The sequence below is a fragment of the Hippoglossus hippoglossus genome, chromosome 22 (genome assembly GCF_009819705.1).
Source record: "Hippoglossus hippoglossus isolate fHipHip1 chromosome 22, fHipHip1.pri, whole genome shotgun sequence".
In the NCBI taxonomy this organism is placed as follows: Eukaryota; Metazoa; Chordata; class Actinopteri; order Pleuronectiformes; family Pleuronectidae; genus Hippoglossus; species Hippoglossus hippoglossus.
The window spans coordinates 15,539,451-15,557,741 of record NC_047172.1 but is presented as its reverse complement, the minus strand read 5'-3'; the positions used below and the strand labels follow the sequence as shown (position 1 = coordinate 15,557,741).

Sequence of the window (18,291 nt, the reverse complement as noted above, 5' to 3'; positions counted from 1 at the left end):
AATTTCAGCAACAGATTACACCCAGCATCAAACTGTCCTCGCGCCCCATTAGTAATCCAACCACCATTACCAGGAAGGCAAACCACGCTTTCCCTTGCATGCCCCCTGCTGACAGTGCATTATTACAATCCTCCTCGGCCTAAAAACAGACAAATAACAATCCCACTAGTCATCAGGCAGACATTGTAACAGGTTTATTGAACGTTGAGACATGAAGCTCAGCTGAATCAGCTCAAATCTTTGTAATGTGGTGGAACTGAGCTGAGAATCTGCTCAAACCAAAAACTAAAACTTTAAAAAGGCAGTATTCATAAAAGGCACTGTTCTTAACAATGCCTCAGCGAAAAAAGGATAAACGGACTGAGAGAGAAATTAGGAACAACTGAGTAGTATTTAGAGTAGCAGATAGACACAATAAAATACAATTCTATACTGTTCCATGTTACTACTGTGAAGCAGATGTTTGTTGAAATCGTGAAGTGTGTTGCTGCAGTTCAGACCGTACAGGAGTTTCCATTTCCTTGTCTTCCTGTTCTATATTTAATGAATCCTACCCAACCAAAATAGCATCTTCAGCTTGAAAGGTTTCTACACATCTTAAACCCTTTTATCTTTTTACTTTTCTGAGTAACTGGAGCTCTATCCACAAAATATGTACAACAGGATCACACAAAATGCAAAACAGTAATTACATGACAGTTACAGACAAAGTCAAAATGAAGGAAAATACGTGAAAAAAAGAGCAATCAAATGGTTAGTCTCTGTAGATGCTTCAGTTTGTGGCCCCGGCAATAGCTTGATCCTTTTGACCTCTGACCTCCTGCGATTCCTGTGCCATCTTTTTGAAGAAGCGTTCAGCACGCAGTTCCTCAAAGCAGAATTCAGTGGCGCCGCTGAGCAGCAGCTCTTTACAGTACATGCTCTGCTCCTGTGGCTTTCCCGACTCTGCCTCTCTCCGCTGCTGATGGTGCTCCTGGAGCCTCTTTAGAGGAGTTTCTTCTTTGCACGGCTTACGTGCTGATAAAACCGTGTTCACCGCTGGATTGATCTTACATGGAGTCCTGAGGGAGGGAAGGAATTATGCACTTAAATAAAAGAATTATCTCAGAATTAAGCCACAAAGAGGGCTTAATACATGTTCCCGCTACTGAATAATCTATTTATTATTCTTTTAAAGATTTGTATGATTTTTAAAAGGCAAAAATTACAAATTCACAACAATAACTTTGTTCAAACATCGGCCCTAAAATATCAGATTTTTTATTTAACAGAGAAAAGTAGCAAATCATAAAAATTTGGAGATTTTAACAGGAAGTACTTGACTTAATTATCTAAATTGTTGATTTATTCATTTCAGTGTTAGAAATCCATTTTAACTATAAGTTGCTTCAAAATAGACCAATAATTACATTTGATTATTCTTTCAAACACAAAAGAACATTTAAATATCTATTTTTGAGCATAATGTCCACAAGAGGGCAAACTGATGCAATGAGGTTTATTTATTTCATCATAAACATGTATATACCTTCACATTATGGGTTTGAGATGAGACATGGCTGTTTCGAGTTCTGAACATGAGGCCATGATCACTTGGGTGCATATTTTTAAGATTGCCCAAGTCTTGAGTGCCCAAGATTTTGCAGTCTACTGAACAAAATCCAAAGTTTTTCCCCACAGGATTTTTTATATTGCTCTGAGTGCAAACCACTGTCTCCACATTTGAGTTGAGTTGTGAACCTTCTGTTGTTGTTGGTGTCACCTTGACCTACGTTTCGGTTTTTAATCAATGGAAGTGACTCCTGTCCGTCAAAAAGTGTATTTAGTACTGTGCCATTTTGATTATATAATTGATTTAGAATATTTGCTGTTGTGCTTAGAAAAATAACTCTGCACATGTGACATGTTTTAATTCAGTACAAAAATAAATGAATCAAAACGTTAGACTCTTGTTGTCACTCACATTGTTGGAGGCTGGTCTGACTCCTCCACAAAGGGTTGGAAGGTGGGTTTGGGAGGCGGTGGAGCCATAAGAGTGTGTCCATATTTGGACTTCTGGGGCATCTATGGTGGATAAAAACATTAAAGTATTAAAACTCACAGGGCCGGATTATACTTCACTAAATTAAGTAATGTAAAATGTGCTTGTCTCATACCTTGACATCGCACCATCTTTCTGGTCTCTGCTCGTTTTCCTTTGCCTTTGAAGTGGGAGGAGCCATCCAGGACTCGTGTCTAGGCTCTGATGGACCAGCACTTTGAGTCTTATTTTCATCAAAGACAACCATGCGACTGTTTGAAGCTTTGCCCAAAACTGGGGCTCCATGTGACTGCAGGCCTCCAGAAATATCTGTCCATAAAAAAATCCCCATCAAAGACTGAAATCAAACATCTTATCTAATAATATTAAAAGGTGTAATTTAGATATGTATTCGCTTACTTCTGATTGCAGCCCCAGTTCTGTTGATGGGGGCAGTGGCCCTTTTCTTCCCTCGATGTTTGAGGTCGACCAGAGAAACTCTCTCAGGTTCTTTGGGCTCATCATCACTTTCCCCCTCCTCAACGTTCATCATCACCTGTCGGGACACACGTGCCTGCAGAGCCCTTTGATAAAAAATACAGAAAATTGGGATTGTGAACTCTCATGATACGGACAAGGAAAAAAAGTTGCATTTCAGGCCTAGACCTTTATATATTTCAAATTGTATTGTATTGATCCATACTTGTGAAACTGTAGAAGCTTATCATGCGGCTCAGCACATTTCTTGAATCCCTCCTGGTAGACCAGATCTGCTTTGCGACAATTGCCTTGATTCTCATACTCCTCAGACCAGGCAATGTAGAAGGATGGCTGAGTCACTCCTATTCCCTGCACCTGCATGTACCTGTAAGTGTCCAATGGTTCTGTGCAGTTCTCTGCCTAAAGACAAGCAATACACATACACGAAAACATTTATCACTGACGCATTCGTTTGTCAAGTATAAGTAGCAAAATTGGGCAAGGGTTAACTACATTTTACACACTTACAAATTTGATCCAGAGGTCAACATATCGAGGGTCATTGTGATATTTATTTTCATCTGTGAATTTGGTCACGACCCGTTCCAACAGTGTGGTGAGGTTACTCTCTTTTCCACCCTGAGGGAAGGTTTGCTCTGTCCACTTTATATACCTGGAAAAGACAGAACATCAGTATTACAAATAAAACCTCTCAGATTTCAAAGCAACTCATATGACTACACTCTACTGTTTCCATATTTCGCTTACCGATCGTAAACATCAAGCGGATCATCTCCTTCATACGTCCGCAGTTCAGCCTCAAAGGCCCTAGAGAGACAAAAAAGTCACAAAATCTCCATTGTTATGTGAAAACTGTTGAGAGTAATTCAACAAAAGTTATGATCACCCAACCCAGTTGCAACATATTAAAGCTAATCCATACTGTCTCTGTTGGTTGACGGCCGAGCTGAGTCCATCCTGTTGTTGACTCAGTGCTTGGTGTAAGGCTGATATGGCTCTGCCCCGCCGCAGTGGCTGGATGTTTTCTTTGCTCAGCTCCCACTCCACATCTCCTCCTTCTGCCATCGTGGAAATTAAAACGAGATCTCTACAAAAAGAAAACAAGTGCAACAGTTACTTTTGATAAGTGCCTTTTATAATAGCTATAGCAATTTAACCAAGTAGACAAGACCGTTCTTTGGTCCCTGCTACTCCAGTATGGAGATTTGCGGATTTTCTATGTTTTATATAAAGCATTAACTACATTTTTTTGGGGAAGGAAAGACACACAAAAGACATTACTTCAAGTCTCCTTTCTTGTATTTATTGTTATTTGACATTTTAGAGTGAAGAAAACTGATTGTAATATTAAAAATTAAATCATTTGCAGATTTACTGATAATGATAAAGGCTTGTTGTTCACAGCCCAAAATTGTCATAGTTCTTACTGCTGGTAACTTGTGTAGCTTCCCATTACATTAAAAGTCTTAATAAAATGACATAATTATTCAGACAGAAATCTTTTGGTTTGACCTACAGAGTTAAACTTATACTTTAGCAGCTTTAAAGTTGTTGTTTATTTAATTTCCTTTAACTTGAAGCCTCTTTTAAAATGTCTAACTATGTTTGTAAAGCACACTGTGGTGCATTTTCATGAATGATAAAAACATAGTCTACTATACACTCATTATCAAAGTCATGATTGTTATTATTCTGGGTTTAAACTTGTGTCTCGTTCCTCGTAGTTAAAGTGAGAAATTGCCACGACATACTCTTACATCACATAACATAACATAACATAACATAACATAACATAACATAACATAACATAACATAACATAACATGCAGCACAGAAACAAAACAGTGCCGTCACTACAGAGACTGAGGGGGATGCTAACGATCGTGAGGTCATGACGTGGGGAGCTAACACACAAGCTAGCTAACGTGCGCTTTTGCTCGATGGGTTTCCTTGTCGTTCTTGACATCAGCGTGATTTACCAGTCGACTGTAACTAAATAAAACAATTGCAGCATAAAATCATATCTTTTCATACCGTTTACAAGCCTCTGTTGTCTCTTTTTCCGGGTTCAACCACACGTACAAAGCTGCAGCGCGACTCGCTTTGGAACGGTCGGATCTTCTGTTTTGAACGGGGACCGCCAGAGAATTTGGAGAAAGCTGATTGGTCGAGGGAGAAACCGGAAAACGGATATTGACGCATCGCGACGCATCTTCCGGGTTGATTCCGGGTTTGATTGCAGCGACACTGACAGGTTGGAAACAGTTAGCTAGCTGCTAAATGATCGTACGTAGAGTGTAGGTCGCATTTTTTTTTACCCACAATAGTAGTTACGGAAACATTTAAACCGCCTGTCACATGAGTCTCTCCACGTGTCGACATGGACAACCGCTGTGTCTGCTGTGCATCAAAGTTCAGCCTGTTCAAGAAGGAGGTAAGGTGGCTAGCTTCCATCAGTCACACACACACAGTGAAACGCTTTGCAGGAGAGGAGACAGTGTGATTCACCTTGTGCTGTTCCCTCAGCTGGGCTGTAAGAACTGCGGCCGCTCCTTCTGCTCCGGCTGCTTGTCGTTCGCCGCTGTGGTCCCTCGCTGTGGCAACACCCAGCAGAAGGTGTGTAAACAGTGCCATGGCAATCTGACAAGGTAAAGGAGGAAACCATGCAGGATGACATAAGATGAGTGTGGTTTTGTGACGCTTAAAGTTTCCTACTTGTCCACCATCTCCTCTGTATTTAGTGGGGAGTCTCTGAACAGTGCTGGAAGATGGTCTCCTCCTGAGAATTACAAAAAGTCAGTGCATGAGATTATTATTATTATTTTTTTTTAGAGACACTTTGTCAACACAGCAGTCTTGTGATATTTAAGGATCATATTTCTTCCGTAGACGTGTTGCTGCGTTTGAGGCCAAACAGCAGGGTCAGTCGTCGCAGCCTCTTGCACATGGAGGCAGTAGACTCAGCAAAGCAGGTCACATACCAACCAAAGGCCTGAGTAAAGAAGATCAGGCTATTGCTGACAGACTTCAGAAGCTCAAAGAGGACACTGCACCCAGTAAGAAAATCAGATCTTTAGCAGCTGCTACTTTAATTTGAACACACAGTTGTAGAAATAATATTTTACCTTAAGTAATTTTTTTTGCCTTTTTACGTTTTCCTCAGAGTCTATCCCCTCTGAGAAGGAGATTGAGTCTCGCCTCGCTGCTCTGAAAGCTCCCAGCCGGCCGGTGCCTTCTGCAGAGGAGATGGAGGATCGTTTGGCAGCTCTGAGGGGTCAGCCTCCACCATCTCAAGCCCCTCCACCAGTGAGATGAACCCCTCCATACTTGTTTGAAACTTCATAGGCCTTTTGCAGCAAGGCTCAGTGACAGCTCAAAGCATTTGACGCTGTTTAAAAGGAACTGCATGCTAAATATTGGGTTTGTGCTGGGTCCCAAAAATAAAAAAGTAATAATCTGAATTTTAGGTCTTAGAAATTCCTAAATACATTAAATTATTTCTGACTAGGTCTCAAGTATGTTCAGGTAGTTCTTAATTATGTAAATGTTCATTAAATGCTACTTCTTTCATGCTTTGAAATATTTTTTAAGATAAATGTTTTGGAGTCATACTGAGTTTTGAAATGTCTCTGTGTGTTGTAGTTCTTTCTCAATGATACAGATATGAGCACGCTGTAATAAAACTACGAACAACACCAACATGGAACTGATAACTAATAGCTGACATAAATTTCATTTATCATGCTCTTACCAAGACTTCAAATTGAACCTTCTAAAACCTGCATAAACCCTGTAAATAGTTTGATATAATTGCTTTCCAGTAACCGTACTTTGTGTGCTCATCTGTTCAGGTGTACCAGCCTCCAGATGGCAGGACTCAGACTGAACTAGCCAATGATCTGCTCAGTCAGATGACAGAGGAAGTTGCCATTGATGACCAGCACTCAAATCCAGAGGGCAGTAAGCTCTTACTCTTGCCACTGTTTTCACACATATTCAGTTAATCGTTTTACAGGCCTTATACAATGACCACATCAATTTGTAATAATTTTGCGTTGTCAGTTGGTTGAATCAGGCAACAAATGTGACACTTCGTTCAGCTGCTCTGTAGATCTTCCAAATTGGCTAAGACCTATATTTGTCCCTGCAGATGTGGATGGGCGTATGAACGATCTCAACAAGGGGGAGGGGGGAATACTGGATGAGAATTTGGAGGAGAACCAGGATGTGCACCAGGATGCGCAAAAGCAGCTGGAGGCTGAGAAGGCCCGTCTGCTGGAGGAGGCCATGGCGGAGCTGAGGACGGAGCAGCATTCCCAGGATCAGATCCTCCACATGGCCAAGAGACTGGCCCAGCTGAAGGGGCAGGACCCAGACAAAGGTACATACTGCTCTCTTTACCATATCTATTATTTATAGTAACCCAGTATGAGAATATACAATAAGATCTTTAATCATTGTTGCATTGATTATAGTGTTAATGTGCTTGTGTATCAGAAACCTGTCACGGTTTTTTTCCCACGTCATTTGTAGTTACTATGGAGGACTTCCAGCATCCAGACAGTGATGAGGAGACTGAGGAGGAAGCTGTGAAGAGAGTGTTGAAACAGGTGTGGGGCTTAAGGAAAAATAAACTTGATATTTTAACATTGATGATAACGAAACTAACGCAATGAATGTGTTACTAAGTACATATGACACCTTTAAAGGTCATTGAGAGCAAACTCAAATCAATCAGGGCAACCACAAGGGGCTGCTATTTTGCCACATTTGTAATGTGAACTGCACACATGTTCTAAAATACTGATTTTTCAGATTATTTTTTCCAGCTCTCAGAAGAAGCTGCACTGGATGAGGCCAGTGGCTACAACATCCCTTTAGAACAGTGTGGACCAAAGAACACAGAAAAGAAGAAGACTTCAAAGAAACAGGTACTGAACAACAGCCAATTTAAAATATTCATACTATTAGACAGAATAACATTTAATCCCTGGTTGTTCTGGTGTGTTTTAAAAACACAGGCTCCACAACCAAAAAGTTGGATTCCATCAGCGGCCGTAGCACATCAGCCATCAGACAGCGATGAGGAGGATCTTCCATGGTGCTGCATCTGTAACCATGACGCCACGATTCGCTGTCACACCTGTGACGGAGACCTTTACTGCAACCGATGCTTCAGGTAAACTGACAAAAAAAAACTCTGCAAAAGCTCTGGTTTTCCACTCAGCTTTGTATGGAAATCTTAACCTCAATGCCAAAGAAAAGACGCCTGTGATTTGGAATGTATACCACGACCCAGATACATTGTCGGCCACCTGCTGCCATACTGTTAAGCAGCCTGACTATGAAGTATTTATTGTGATGAATTATCAATCTACACTCCCATTATCTCCCCAGGGAAGGCCATGATAAGTATGACAGGATGGAGCATCGCACCACTAACTACACTGCGCCAAAGAAGAAGAGGAAGACATGATAGTTGGACTGTGCTGCAGATATTTTTGCCTTATCAGGCTCTTGTCAGTCATCATCCTTAGAGCTGTGCTTTAGCCTTAAGTGACCTATTATTGTTAAAAAAAAAAGAGATAGAAACACTACATGTTATCTAAAGCAGTGCAGAATGGCTAATTTTAAACTCTTAACGTATCTCATCTTATCTGTCCAACATGGTATAAACACAGGAAAGCAGCATTTGTTTTCTGTAATTGCAAACACTGATCTAGATTAATTGAATAGGTAAAGACACAATGGATATACATGTGATATAATATATATAAATATAATAAGTGGAACATAGCTCTTATTTTTTCTGTAATGTATAAGAATAGAGGTAAGTAATCTTACAGATGCTGGTAGACAGTGTTTGTATTTTTGAAAAAAAAAACTATTCAGCTTTTGCACACAGAAAAGTTCTCACCTGTCCAACTTAATAAGAAGCTTTAGGGTTTTTTTCTGTCACTTGTCCCACTTCTTAAAAGCAACAAAGGCTCATCTAAGTCTCTCTTTGCACTTGTCACCATTTTATCATTATTTTTTTGTAATTGACATCACAGAGAGAGAAGGCAGACACGTCATGAGCTCATCTGGAATGATGTACTGTCCCAGACCTACTGTCAGCTGTAGACTGAAGAAGCATAGAGGAGTCGGTATAAAAGGATTACTGAGGGCTTTGTTATCTTTTTGGCAGGCACTGCAGTCACTCTTGTAATCTATGTTTGGCTGTGAGTCTGACATGAGTATCGCCCCTTCTTGTCCTTGTGTGTAATTTCATTAGGAGGGAAACACAAGTGTAGAGCGCTGTCACGCCTCTGAGAGGAAGCAGTTTTATTTCTAACATCGAAGCCTCTTTTTTGGGATTAAAGTTATCATTACTTGACAAAAGCGTCTCCGTCTGGCAGGTCTTGTCAGAGGTGTAGCATTACAGTATGGAGGTCAGAGAAGCAAAAGTGGAAATGGTGGTCGGACATAGCAAATTACTACAATGGAGCCACTCGGCCGAGAGACCCTCTGTGTATGTCAGGGAGATGGCCAGAGTGCAGTTTCATCACTATGCATTACTGTCTAGCTGAGGAGAAACCATAATTACACTCTCCTCTAGGGGCTTGTCTCCATTAAGGTTTGCATGGAGGCCGTTACTGTGTTTGCCTTTTTTTTTTCTGGCCTTGTCATGCACGCACCACAGACAGGAAATGGATGAGGAGGATAATGGACGCATACTTAATGGACCCTCCTGCTGCTGATTGCACTGTGTTTACTCCTGGACTTGACATGTCAACGTCCCCTTTGTCTCCATCACCGCTGAAAGCACAACACACCCATGTTTTCTGGGAATATCGGACTGAAAGTCTGGACTGTACGACATTATCCTCCTTTAAAGACAAGTGTTTTAGAGCAGTAACGGTATATTTAAATGTTTTTTTAAACTGCTTGGTGTTATGGACATGTCAATATTTATTTGTATATGGAGGATGAATAATTTCTGATACCTGTTGGCCAGTCATATGATCGCCTGTGCTTGTGGAATCACACTTAACCCTTTTGACAATTCATCAACAGCCTTGTCTTGAAAATGTTCAATTTTTATTTTAACTTACAACACTGTCATCAGAACAAAAATATTTATGTACATAAATAGGCAAATGAAAATGTACAGTCTTACACAAAAAAAACCCAGTCTGTCTGAGTAATAGGCATAACAGCTTTTATCTCATGTGCATTATTGGTTAATGGGAAACAAAATGTTTTAGCAGTCCATACATGAAAGTGAAATAATAATAATAAAGAAAATCTATTCAAAACCCAACTGCTCTGGTGTCAGACTGATACTGACCCGGGAAGAGATCCCCAAACGTGAACCGCACGTACTGCCGTCTAAACAGTTAACCTCTTCGGATGATGGGAAGATACAGAAGCCCCGCACTGTCTCAATAATTTATTTGACCTAAAATTATTTCTTCAAGGGACCTGACATTTTACGCAGACCCTTTATCCTGTAGAGCAGGCCGTTGATAAAATCCTGTGGGGAGGACAAAGAAAATAGATTTCTTTAGTTCAGTTGAATGATTTATTTTATTTCATATAAGTCGTGCATGTTTTTGGTCTCACCTCTTTTGGCTTCCCGCATTCCTGCAACAGCTCCTAACAAAAACACAAACAAACAGGCTCACACACAACGCTGGACACTGCTTTTTCACTGCAAACATTGCAACATGGGATTCCAGCAAGGGTCAAGTGTTTGTTACGCTATTACCCCACATAGCAAATAGTCAGGTGTGTGCCTAAGTGTCACCGAGGAACATGATGATTAAATATGCAACTTCTTTGGCCAGAATGTTTGACTCCTGGGTCTCAGGCAGTGGCACATCTAGGTTTGTTCTACATTGGGGGCTATTAAGGGGCCACAATTTACACAGAAGGGCCAATTATTTGTCCAACATCCATGTTCAATTCCTGATTCAGTAAGGTGCACATTTAAGTCATTCCTTGTATATTGTGCCACACACCACTTAATATATTTAGAACATTGTTCCTTGTTGTTCTTCCCTTGTTTTCTTCAAAACAGCTTAGAAAACAAACAAAATTGTATTTTTGTTAAAGAGTGACTAGTTAATAAAAGAAAGACTACTGACAAGACAGTGGCCAATCAGATTGCAGCTAGGGCCTGTGCCCCCATGGCCCCAAACCCTGGATCCGCCCCTGGATCCGCCCCTGGACTTTGTCAATTGTTTGCCGTTTTGCCGCCCAGTTCCATTAAGTAGCCCCGCTAGTAAATGACTGAATATATGAATATGTGAGGGCAACTTGCACTCGCACAGTTTTACCTGCAGCCGGGTTCTCTGGCCTTCATCTGTCAGCTCCAGGAGCTCATCTATGTCGATCTCTAACTCCGGGATCTCCTCCTCCTGTGAGAGCAGAGGTAAATATAAGGGAGAAATAAGTTCAACAGAATATTTCTCAATAATCCTCTATGACTTTAATGTTCATGCCTGTCTTTCCGCATGCTTCAAAAGCTCTTGCAAATTAGGCTGTATTAAGTGGGCCTCTTGGCATCCATTCACCCATGGTGGTAAGACCTAGTGAGCAGAGTCACTGAGAAGGAAAAGAAAGTGAAAGAAGTGATCCGGGGTGTGATGTGACATGACAGGGATTTCTCTGCTGCACAGCGGCATATACGCATTTGGGATGTCAAATTTAAAAAGGGTCAAATCCTTACTTTTATCACCTCAGTGTGTGTTATTACTGAAGGTTGTATTGCAGGAATAAATACAGTTTTCTTCTAGAAGATTTGCAAATAACAATGATTTGAGTGATGATGATGAGCCAAGCTGAAGAGCGCTGAGGCGTGAAGGCAAAAGGGCTCCTGGAGACCGTATCTGCCACATGCCACCATCACATTTCATGGATGGTTTATCCTGCTGGCATTTACACTGTAGCTCAGACATCACTGACAGTGTATTTCCTTTTCAAACGTTTTACAAAGAATATTTTAATTACAGATTGGTTGGGAATTCAAATACAAACCCATGGGCAGCATTGACTGGGATATAGTGATCTGTGTTTCTGTCTCAAAGATTGTGTAACCTTGTGTAAAGATTGTTAAAAATAAGAGGGCTCAGAGTCCCAAGTTATAAAAAGCAAATATAGCAAAGTAATGTCGCTTGCTCTTATCCACACCTATCAACTACATTTTCAGAGGGAATGAGGAGTGCTCACTGTACGAATCCTGAAGATATCTGGAGTCAGCACAAGCACTCTAATATATTTGTCAAGCGGGGCCACTTTTTAAGAGGAATATTTTCCGGTTGGGGGGTTTTCATGGCTGCTGAGGATGGAGCAGCTTTCTGGATGAGGAGAGAACTAATCAATGTTGGAGTGCTGAGTGGCGGAATAAGATGGACCCACCTTCAGAGTCCCCTGTGTCCTCTCTAACTGATACACGCTGCCAGAGTGGACCCCGTGTGATTCTGCTGATGTCTGTGGGATGCATACAGGGCTCTTTGTTTCTTTTTTCACTCCATGCTGTGCATTTCTGTTCTGTGTGGGTTTTGCTTTACCACCTCCGATTTGTTGGGCTGTGGTGAGATACAGCACTATACTTGTACGGTTTTGTGTGCACGATAAAGTGCAGAATATTCTAGTCTATCAGCCTCTTTTCCAGTTGCAGCTACGAAGCATTGCCTATGTAACATTTTAGCAGTAATGCTGTGTTTTCGTAGTCTAGAACATGCAGCTTGATTCAAGATTCACTACTTTATTCCCATAACTCCTGAGCCGATTGGAATGTGTCTTGGCGAGCTCATTGAAACACAGACAAGAGAAAACACACAACAACAAACACACAAAATACATAATAGAGCAAGACACAAAAGAATAGGATAATTAATAGAATCATATAGAATAGAATAGAATATCCTGAAACCATTTTTAAAAATAAATTAAACAAACCTATAGATATCTAAAATCTATAGATAAGACATTAGCATTTGTAGGGTGATAATTGGCAGCCATTTATACTTAACTGCAAAAACGCTGACTTATTGACAAAATATGTATTTTCTTGGCAGTACATATCAATAAATATATAAATAACTGCTCTCATTTGATGCAATATGATTGTGGTGGTGTTCACTTCATTTTTGGCTGATATTCAGACTTATAGAGTGCTCCATGTCTAGTAAGTAGGTCTATAGAATAAATCCGATACTACATGAGCTCTAAGTGTAAAAAATTGATAAACTTAAAAATATACAAGCTGCTCCTATATCTACTTTGCTCTTAAACCCACTCTGTGACTGCAGGTCCATGCAGAGCACCACTGAATATCAATGAGAGACATTTCCACTAGCACAACCCTCCCAGTTGCTGTTTCATAATGTACGCAGTCAAAATCCTCAGCTTGTTGAGATTTACCCTCATTGTCAGAGGAAAATAGCATTTTAATGAGGCCTCTGGGCAGAAGTGTCTCAGCAGCACTTTTTTAAGTTAAAAGCAGCAGACTGAAGCTAAAATGAATGTTGGCACTAATATTGGAATCCATGAATATCAAAGTGGTTCTCAGAGCTTCTCTGGTTCAGACAGCAGTGCAGATGCAGTCCAAATAATAAGCAGTTGGACGTTGTCGAGATAAGATGACCTCCGCTGCAATTTATAATTCAGGAATACTTCTTTATTGTCGTGTGAGGAGTGATTATCTGCCCTCACAGTAGTAGTGTGATCATTTAAATGTATTTCCTACACAACCCCCTAACATTTTATTTATGTTATTCTACTTTGTCTTGTTGCACTGGAGAAACACTTTGTTTAGGGAACTCCATCGTTTACGAAAATTGCCCAAAGACAGAGCAGTCAATCAGCCCTTGAAGTGCTGCGAAACTGTGGAACTGAATATTTATATTCATGCCCCCCAGTGAATCAGGATTCATTTTTGTGACAAACTCTCTTGACGTCTTCAAGAGAGTGTTAGACGCGTCATCACCACCCCCACTAGCTCACGATGAATTCTACAGGGAATCTCCTGCTGTTTTCTTACATCAGCTCCCTCAGACTTTCTGCAAACTTTATACCAGGGGGCCAGAAAGAGAATCGCTGCAGAAACTCCGGAAGCTCTCACTTGGACATTTGTGTCCACACATACAAATATTACTCCAGAGCATCTCCAGAGTTCAGTGCATGTCTCAAAGCCCCTTTAGCTTAATAGCTTCAGAGATATCTTTTGATATAACCAGGCTAGCAGTTTCCCACCATTTACAGTGTTTATGCTAAGCTAAGATAAACTAACTGGCTTAACAGATAGAAATGATCAAATTCACGCTATTTCCAGACATGTGAAGCAATAAAGGCTTTGGTTTACAGATCTATTCTCTACGTATACACATTAATCCACTGACCTTTCATCAACAAAACATCAACATCACATGCAGGTTGGATCTGTGTTATTTTCAATGTAAAGGAAGCCATGCCCAGGAAGTGTTGCTGTTTTGAGAAGATACCCGAGCTGTGTTTGACTTATCGTAGCCTTCCCTTTTCCTGCCTGAGGCACGAGCTGCTCAAACATCATAATATTCATTAACTGTACACTATGAGATGGGAAAGTTTCAACAGGCAAAAGAGGTTTCAAACCGTCCAAACACTTTTGTCCATTATAGAAAGTATTGGACAAATTCTAAGAACTAAAACTCAGAACAATGCTGTGGTTACACTATAACTTGAGCTAATTTAATCATATATAGTATAAGTTTCTCCCAAATAATTTCAATAAAATGTCGATTATGGAAACACTGATCCAGGCTCTGACTTACTCCTCACACACAGGTCTAAATGTTGCTCACCATTTACACGTCTATTGAGAACAGTTTTTCACACATTTCTCAAAGGGTGTGAAGTTTGCAAAGAGGACGGCCGCTCCAGACCGAGGCAGCACTTGTTTGAATTGGAGATGGGGTTTAATAATTCAGCCGGTGACACAAGGGACTGATAAATGCTTCCACGCGGAAGACACAGAGTATACTTGCCCTGAGCCGATGCAAAATTCATTACAGTGGCCAGTGCACATGGACAAGACTGATTCCACACAAGTGACTAATGCAAATATCAAGTCTTGTAGATTGTACATGCACATTCACTTTATCTGCGCTGTGCATGTGCTGCACATTAACACTTATGTCAGAGTCAGAGCATGAACGGCTACAAATGGGACCTAATCACACGTTTTTTTGGGTCAAGATCAAAAGAATAAACAGGAAAAGACATCAGATCTGCTTTTGTTATCTTCATGTCGTGGTTTCCAATCATTTGATTTACTCCTCCCTTCTTTATCCGTCACAGGCATAAATTACAATTATAAAATAAGTAGTGTGCACAATATTTAAAAAATCCCTGGAGCTATCACCACAGTCAGATGAATGTACATGCATGCCCTCTCTGCAGCACCAGTACACTATACACCCTATTTAAAAAGGCAACTTGGCAGTGAAAGAGGGAACCAGACATTGAGGTGGCTGCAGACCATGAAACAGTTTCCCCTCCGTGTGGTTTGAGACATAACTGAGAAACACTCTGACTCTTGTCGTCTCCGCCATGAAACGGAGGCGGTGCTGTCATCCGATCTGCAGCGTCATTAGGAATCCTAGTGCTCCTCACCAGACACCCCTAATTCCTCTGTGTGCACCGCGCTGCCTCACGTGGGCGAGGAGACATCTGTTGCCATGGTTTCCCCTCAGAGAATGCCAAGCGAATCAATATGGAGCCTCTGACATAACTGGATTGAGTCCCACTATACAGAAGAGTTGAGCTGTGTGTGGGAGATGGCTAACGTCTCGCTGTAACCCCTTAAATATGTAACAAACCCAACCATGTGTGTAATAAGGCCATTAAATAAGATCACTATAATAATAATGAGCACGTTTCCATGTCATAACTCTTGTGTTCATACATGTACTGTGTTAATACAACACCCTATCGTACAGCATATATGTTTATATACAGTCAAGTTCTCTAATAATCACTATCATCATAAACCATCCTCTATACATGGGACACTATCAAAGTATATTATTAGGTGTATTTAGGTGTATATATTTTCAATTAAGAATAGTAACTTGTATATGTCTGCAAACAGAGAAAGGACACACACACACACACACACACACACACACACACACACACACAACCTAACCTTAATCCTAATTTTAGGCCTAAACCTAAATGTCATTGCTCTGTTAGTTCTGAGCTCAAAATGGCCCTCACAAAGATGTACAAGTATACACACACACACAGTATTAAAACATTATAAAACTACATATAATGTGCATTCAAACATAAAATATCATTTTTTTCTGTCTTTCTCTAACACTTCTTTATTACTATATCACACAGTTACAGTGAAAATGTCCTGGTGCTTGTTTCGTTTGTTACTGATCCTAGAATGTAAATTACATTTTCTCACGCTGTGTAAACCCATCACCAAAATTACTCAATTCTGGTAAAATGTAACCATATGGCAACCATGTGTATAAAGTGACGTAAGAGGTGAGTCATGAGGGTTGCAACAGGCTTTCAAATGACTGTAATTAGACATCGTATCTTGGCAAGACTTATCTCATCAGTGTGGGAAAACACTGTTCCTCTGATGGGATGATGACACATGAGGGCTTGTGAGCCAAAGACGGCAGCCACGACAGAGCAGCCACTCGCCTCCCACCCACTCCTCCTTTAGGTCGCTGTAATCTCTCACACATGATGGATGGACCACCACGGGCATCTATGAGCAGTTCACTGCCTCCCATGCACCCTTCACCTCACCTCCTCAGGCACCCACCACAGTGTACCGCCCTACCCTACCTCGCAGTCAAACAGCAGGTGCAGCTGTCCGTCGATCCACTCCTCAATATCCAGCCGCCTCTGCAGGTCCTTGCGGTTGTACTTGACCGTCAGCTTGCCCAGCTTGCGGTGAGCCGGCTCCTCTGTTTTGTCCTTTGCCTGGAACATCACCCTGGACTGGGCGCTGGGCTCTGACGCCATGGCTGCCACGGCCTCAGGAGAGCACACACGCGCACACACACACACACACACACACACACACCCACACCCACACACCCACTCACACACTTACAGATCCTCAGGCTCTGACACGTATGTCTTGCACACCACCTCCTCTACCCTGCCTCTATATCTCTTATGCCTCTGCTTTTCCAGTGAGCTGCTGTTCCCATGCGGATCTCCTGTTGTGTTGCTGAGTGTTGTCCCTCTCGATAACGCTCGCTCTGGTTCTCTGCCTGTCCTCCTCCTCTTCCCCTCTCTCCCTCTCTCTCTCTAAAGCTCAGTGTCTTGCTCTCTTTCCCTCCTCCTCTTGCAACACCCACTGGCTGCACTATCAGGAGGATGGTAATGAGATATGGCTCTGTGCGAGACAGTTTGTGCACGCATGTGTGTGTGTGTGCACATGCACCTTACAGGGTGTGTGTAGGCTTTGCTCTCTTCCTCTGTGTTATTTCAGGTGGGAGAGCGTAGGTCAATTGCAGCTATAAAAAGTGGAGAAAGGGTAGGAGGGTAACCACTGCAATCTAGATATGGTTATAACTCTGGCTGGAGATATGCCAACATGCCCGAATAAAATCACAAAGATTATAAGTGCATTAGTCTTTTTTTTCTTTTCCCCCCAGTCATATGATCTGAAGACTTATCTATCATCAGACACCTCTGCATACCAACACACCAGCCATATCTTTTTTACTCAGTAAAAGGGTCTTCAGTTTTTATCTGCTGACAGACTCAACAGGGTTTGATATGCTGAGGGCTCTTGTGTTCGCAAACACTTCCAACAATAGCTGGGTCCCCCTGACAGGTGAGCCAGGGTTCCTCTAGTGTGATAGCCACCGCGTCCTTTCAGAACAGCCATTATCAGGTGTACGTTTAATAAGCCTTGAAGTCAAATTGGCGTCCTCCGTTACGCACCCATCCATAATGGATGACTAGCAGAGCACTGTTTATGGCTGTTTAAAAAGTCAATTTAACGTCTGGAAGCCGTTTGCGAAGTCAAACATCAACAGTGGCACATAACCCAAGGTCAGAAATTCATAGTTCTGCATCCCAGTGCCAATTTTTTTTCACAGGTGAGACAGCAGAGACAACAGGCCGCAGAGTTTCCACAGATCCTATTACGATATGAATGATGGGGTTCAGCTTTTTGTTTTGGCAGGGACTCAATCAATCAGCCATAGCTGCGCGTGTTCACCCACTGATGCACCGTCTGTTACAAACGCTGAATTATTGAGTGGCTCCTGCAGCTCACCTTTCCGGGCAAACAAATTCATTCATCTCGTCCGAGGCTACTTGGTTCCGCAACGCCGGCTTGTCTAAAACGTGGGACGTGGACTGGGCCTTCTCACCTCAGACCTGGCTGGGTGACTCATTCTAGGACAGAGGAATGGAAAACACAAGCAGAGGATGAGTTAGACGTCTGGTGGTTTGTTTTCAGTGTTGAGTGAAGATTTCATTATCCGGTTACTTCCCTCATTTCCCCCAAAGGCATCATTACCTGGCAAAATTTGTTGGGAAATATGATTCACTCTAAATAACAACAGCAAATGTTCAAGATTTCATCAGAGCCACCACTTCCTGCCTCTCCCCAGGTTGTTGATCGGTACATGGGTGACGTCAAGATTGCAATGTGATTACTTAACCAACTCAGTATCACCTCCTGTCACAACAACATTGTGTTTCTTAGGATCTGAGTGATAATTTGTGTTAATGATCCTATACTGTACTATACAT

The 18,291-nt window shown here is 41.6% G+C and overlaps 3 protein-coding genes across 4 annotated transcripts; 1 reads left to right on the top strand and 2 right to left on the bottom strand.

Moving 5' to 3' along the window:
- Positions 1 to 165: 165 nt before the first annotated feature.
- bub1bb (BUB1 mitotic checkpoint serine/threonine kinase Bb) lies at positions 166 to 4,663 on the bottom strand. The gene is made up of 9 exons (XM_034577209.1): positions 4,555 to 4,663; positions 3,444 to 3,608; positions 3,269 to 3,328; positions 3,029 to 3,173; positions 2,724 to 2,920; positions 2,441 to 2,604; positions 2,157 to 2,350; positions 1,964 to 2,064; positions 166 to 1,061 (listed from the first exon to the last, which is right to left on the bottom strand). Exons 2-9 carry the CDS (start codon positions 3,584 to 3,586, stop codon positions 773 to 775), a joined length of 1,293 nt encoding a protein of 430 aa, XP_034433100.1. The 5' UTR covers positions 3,587 to 3,608; positions 4,555 to 4,663; the 3' UTR covers positions 166 to 772.
- Positions 4,664 to 4,742: 79 nt separating this feature from the next.
- On the top strand, positions 4,743 to 8,391 carry zfyve19 (zinc finger, FYVE domain containing 19). 2 transcript variants are annotated; one of them, XM_034577208.1, is made up of 11 exons: positions 4,743 to 4,954; positions 5,047 to 5,168; positions 5,262 to 5,315; positions 5,410 to 5,576; positions 5,684 to 5,826; positions 6,372 to 6,477; positions 6,671 to 6,901; positions 7,054 to 7,130; positions 7,350 to 7,451; positions 7,542 to 7,699; positions 7,918 to 8,391. In XM_034577208.1, the coding sequence occupies exons 1-11, from the start codon at positions 4,901 to 4,903 to the stop codon at positions 7,994 to 7,996; spliced, it is 1,293 nt and encodes a 430-aa protein (XP_034433099.1). In that variant the 5' UTR covers positions 4,743 to 4,900; the 3' UTR covers positions 7,997 to 8,391. The 2 variants fall into 2 exon arrangements, with proteins under 2 accessions (XP_034433099.1, XP_034433098.1); XM_034577207.1 differs by having other exon boundaries at positions 4,754 to 4,954; positions 6,372 to 6,480.
- A 1,087-nt stretch (positions 8,392 to 9,478) lies between these two features.
- On the bottom strand, positions 9,479 to 17,390 carry zgc:162989 (uncharacterized protein LOC100037351 homolog). Its single transcript, XM_034577210.1, has 4 exons — positions 16,360 to 17,390; positions 10,842 to 10,922; positions 10,126 to 10,158; positions 9,479 to 10,036 (listed from the first exon to the last, which is right to left on the bottom strand). Exons 1-4 carry the CDS (start codon positions 16,537 to 16,539, stop codon positions 9,968 to 9,970), a joined length of 363 nt encoding a protein of 120 aa, XP_034433101.1. The 5' UTR covers positions 16,540 to 17,390; the 3' UTR covers positions 9,479 to 9,967.
- Between the last annotated feature and the right edge of the window lie 901 nt (positions 17,391 to 18,291).

Coding starts and splice junctions, on each gene's coding strand:
- zfyve19 (XM_034577207.1), top strand. CDS start 4,901: ATGGACAACCGCTGTGTCTGCTGTGCATCAAAGTTCAGCCTGTTCAAG. Junction 5,169..5,261: donor TGCCATGGCAATCTGACAAG/GTAAAGGAGGAA, acceptor CTCTGTATTTAG/TGGGGAGTCTCTGAACAGTG. Junction 7,700..7,917: donor TACTGCAACCGATGCTTCAG/GTAAACTGACAA, acceptor TTATCTCCCCAG/GGAAGGCCATGATAAGTATG.
- zgc:162989 (XM_034577210.1), bottom strand. CDS start 16,539: ATGGCGTCAGAGCCCAGCGCCCAGTCCAGGGTGATGTTCCAGGCAAAG. Junction 10,159..10,841: donor GCCAGAGAACCCGGCTGCAG/GTAAAACTGTGC, acceptor TGTTTTTGTTAG/GAGCTGTTGCAGGAATGCGG. Junction 10,037..10,125: donor AATGCGGGAAGCCAAAAGAG/GTGAGACCAAAA, acceptor TCCTCCCCACAG/GATTTTATCAACGGCCTGCT.
- bub1bb (XM_034577209.1), bottom strand. CDS start 3,586: ATGGCAGAAGGAGGAGATGTGGAGTGGGAGCTGAGCAAAGAAAACATC. Junction 2,921..3,028: donor TTGACCTCTGGATCAAATTT/GTAAGTGTGTAA, acceptor GCTTGTCTTTAG/GCAGAGAACTGCACAGAACC. Junction 2,605..2,723: donor AAGCTTCTACAGTTTCACAA/GTATGGATCAAT, acceptor TTTTTATCAAAG/GGCTCTGCAGGCACGTGTGT.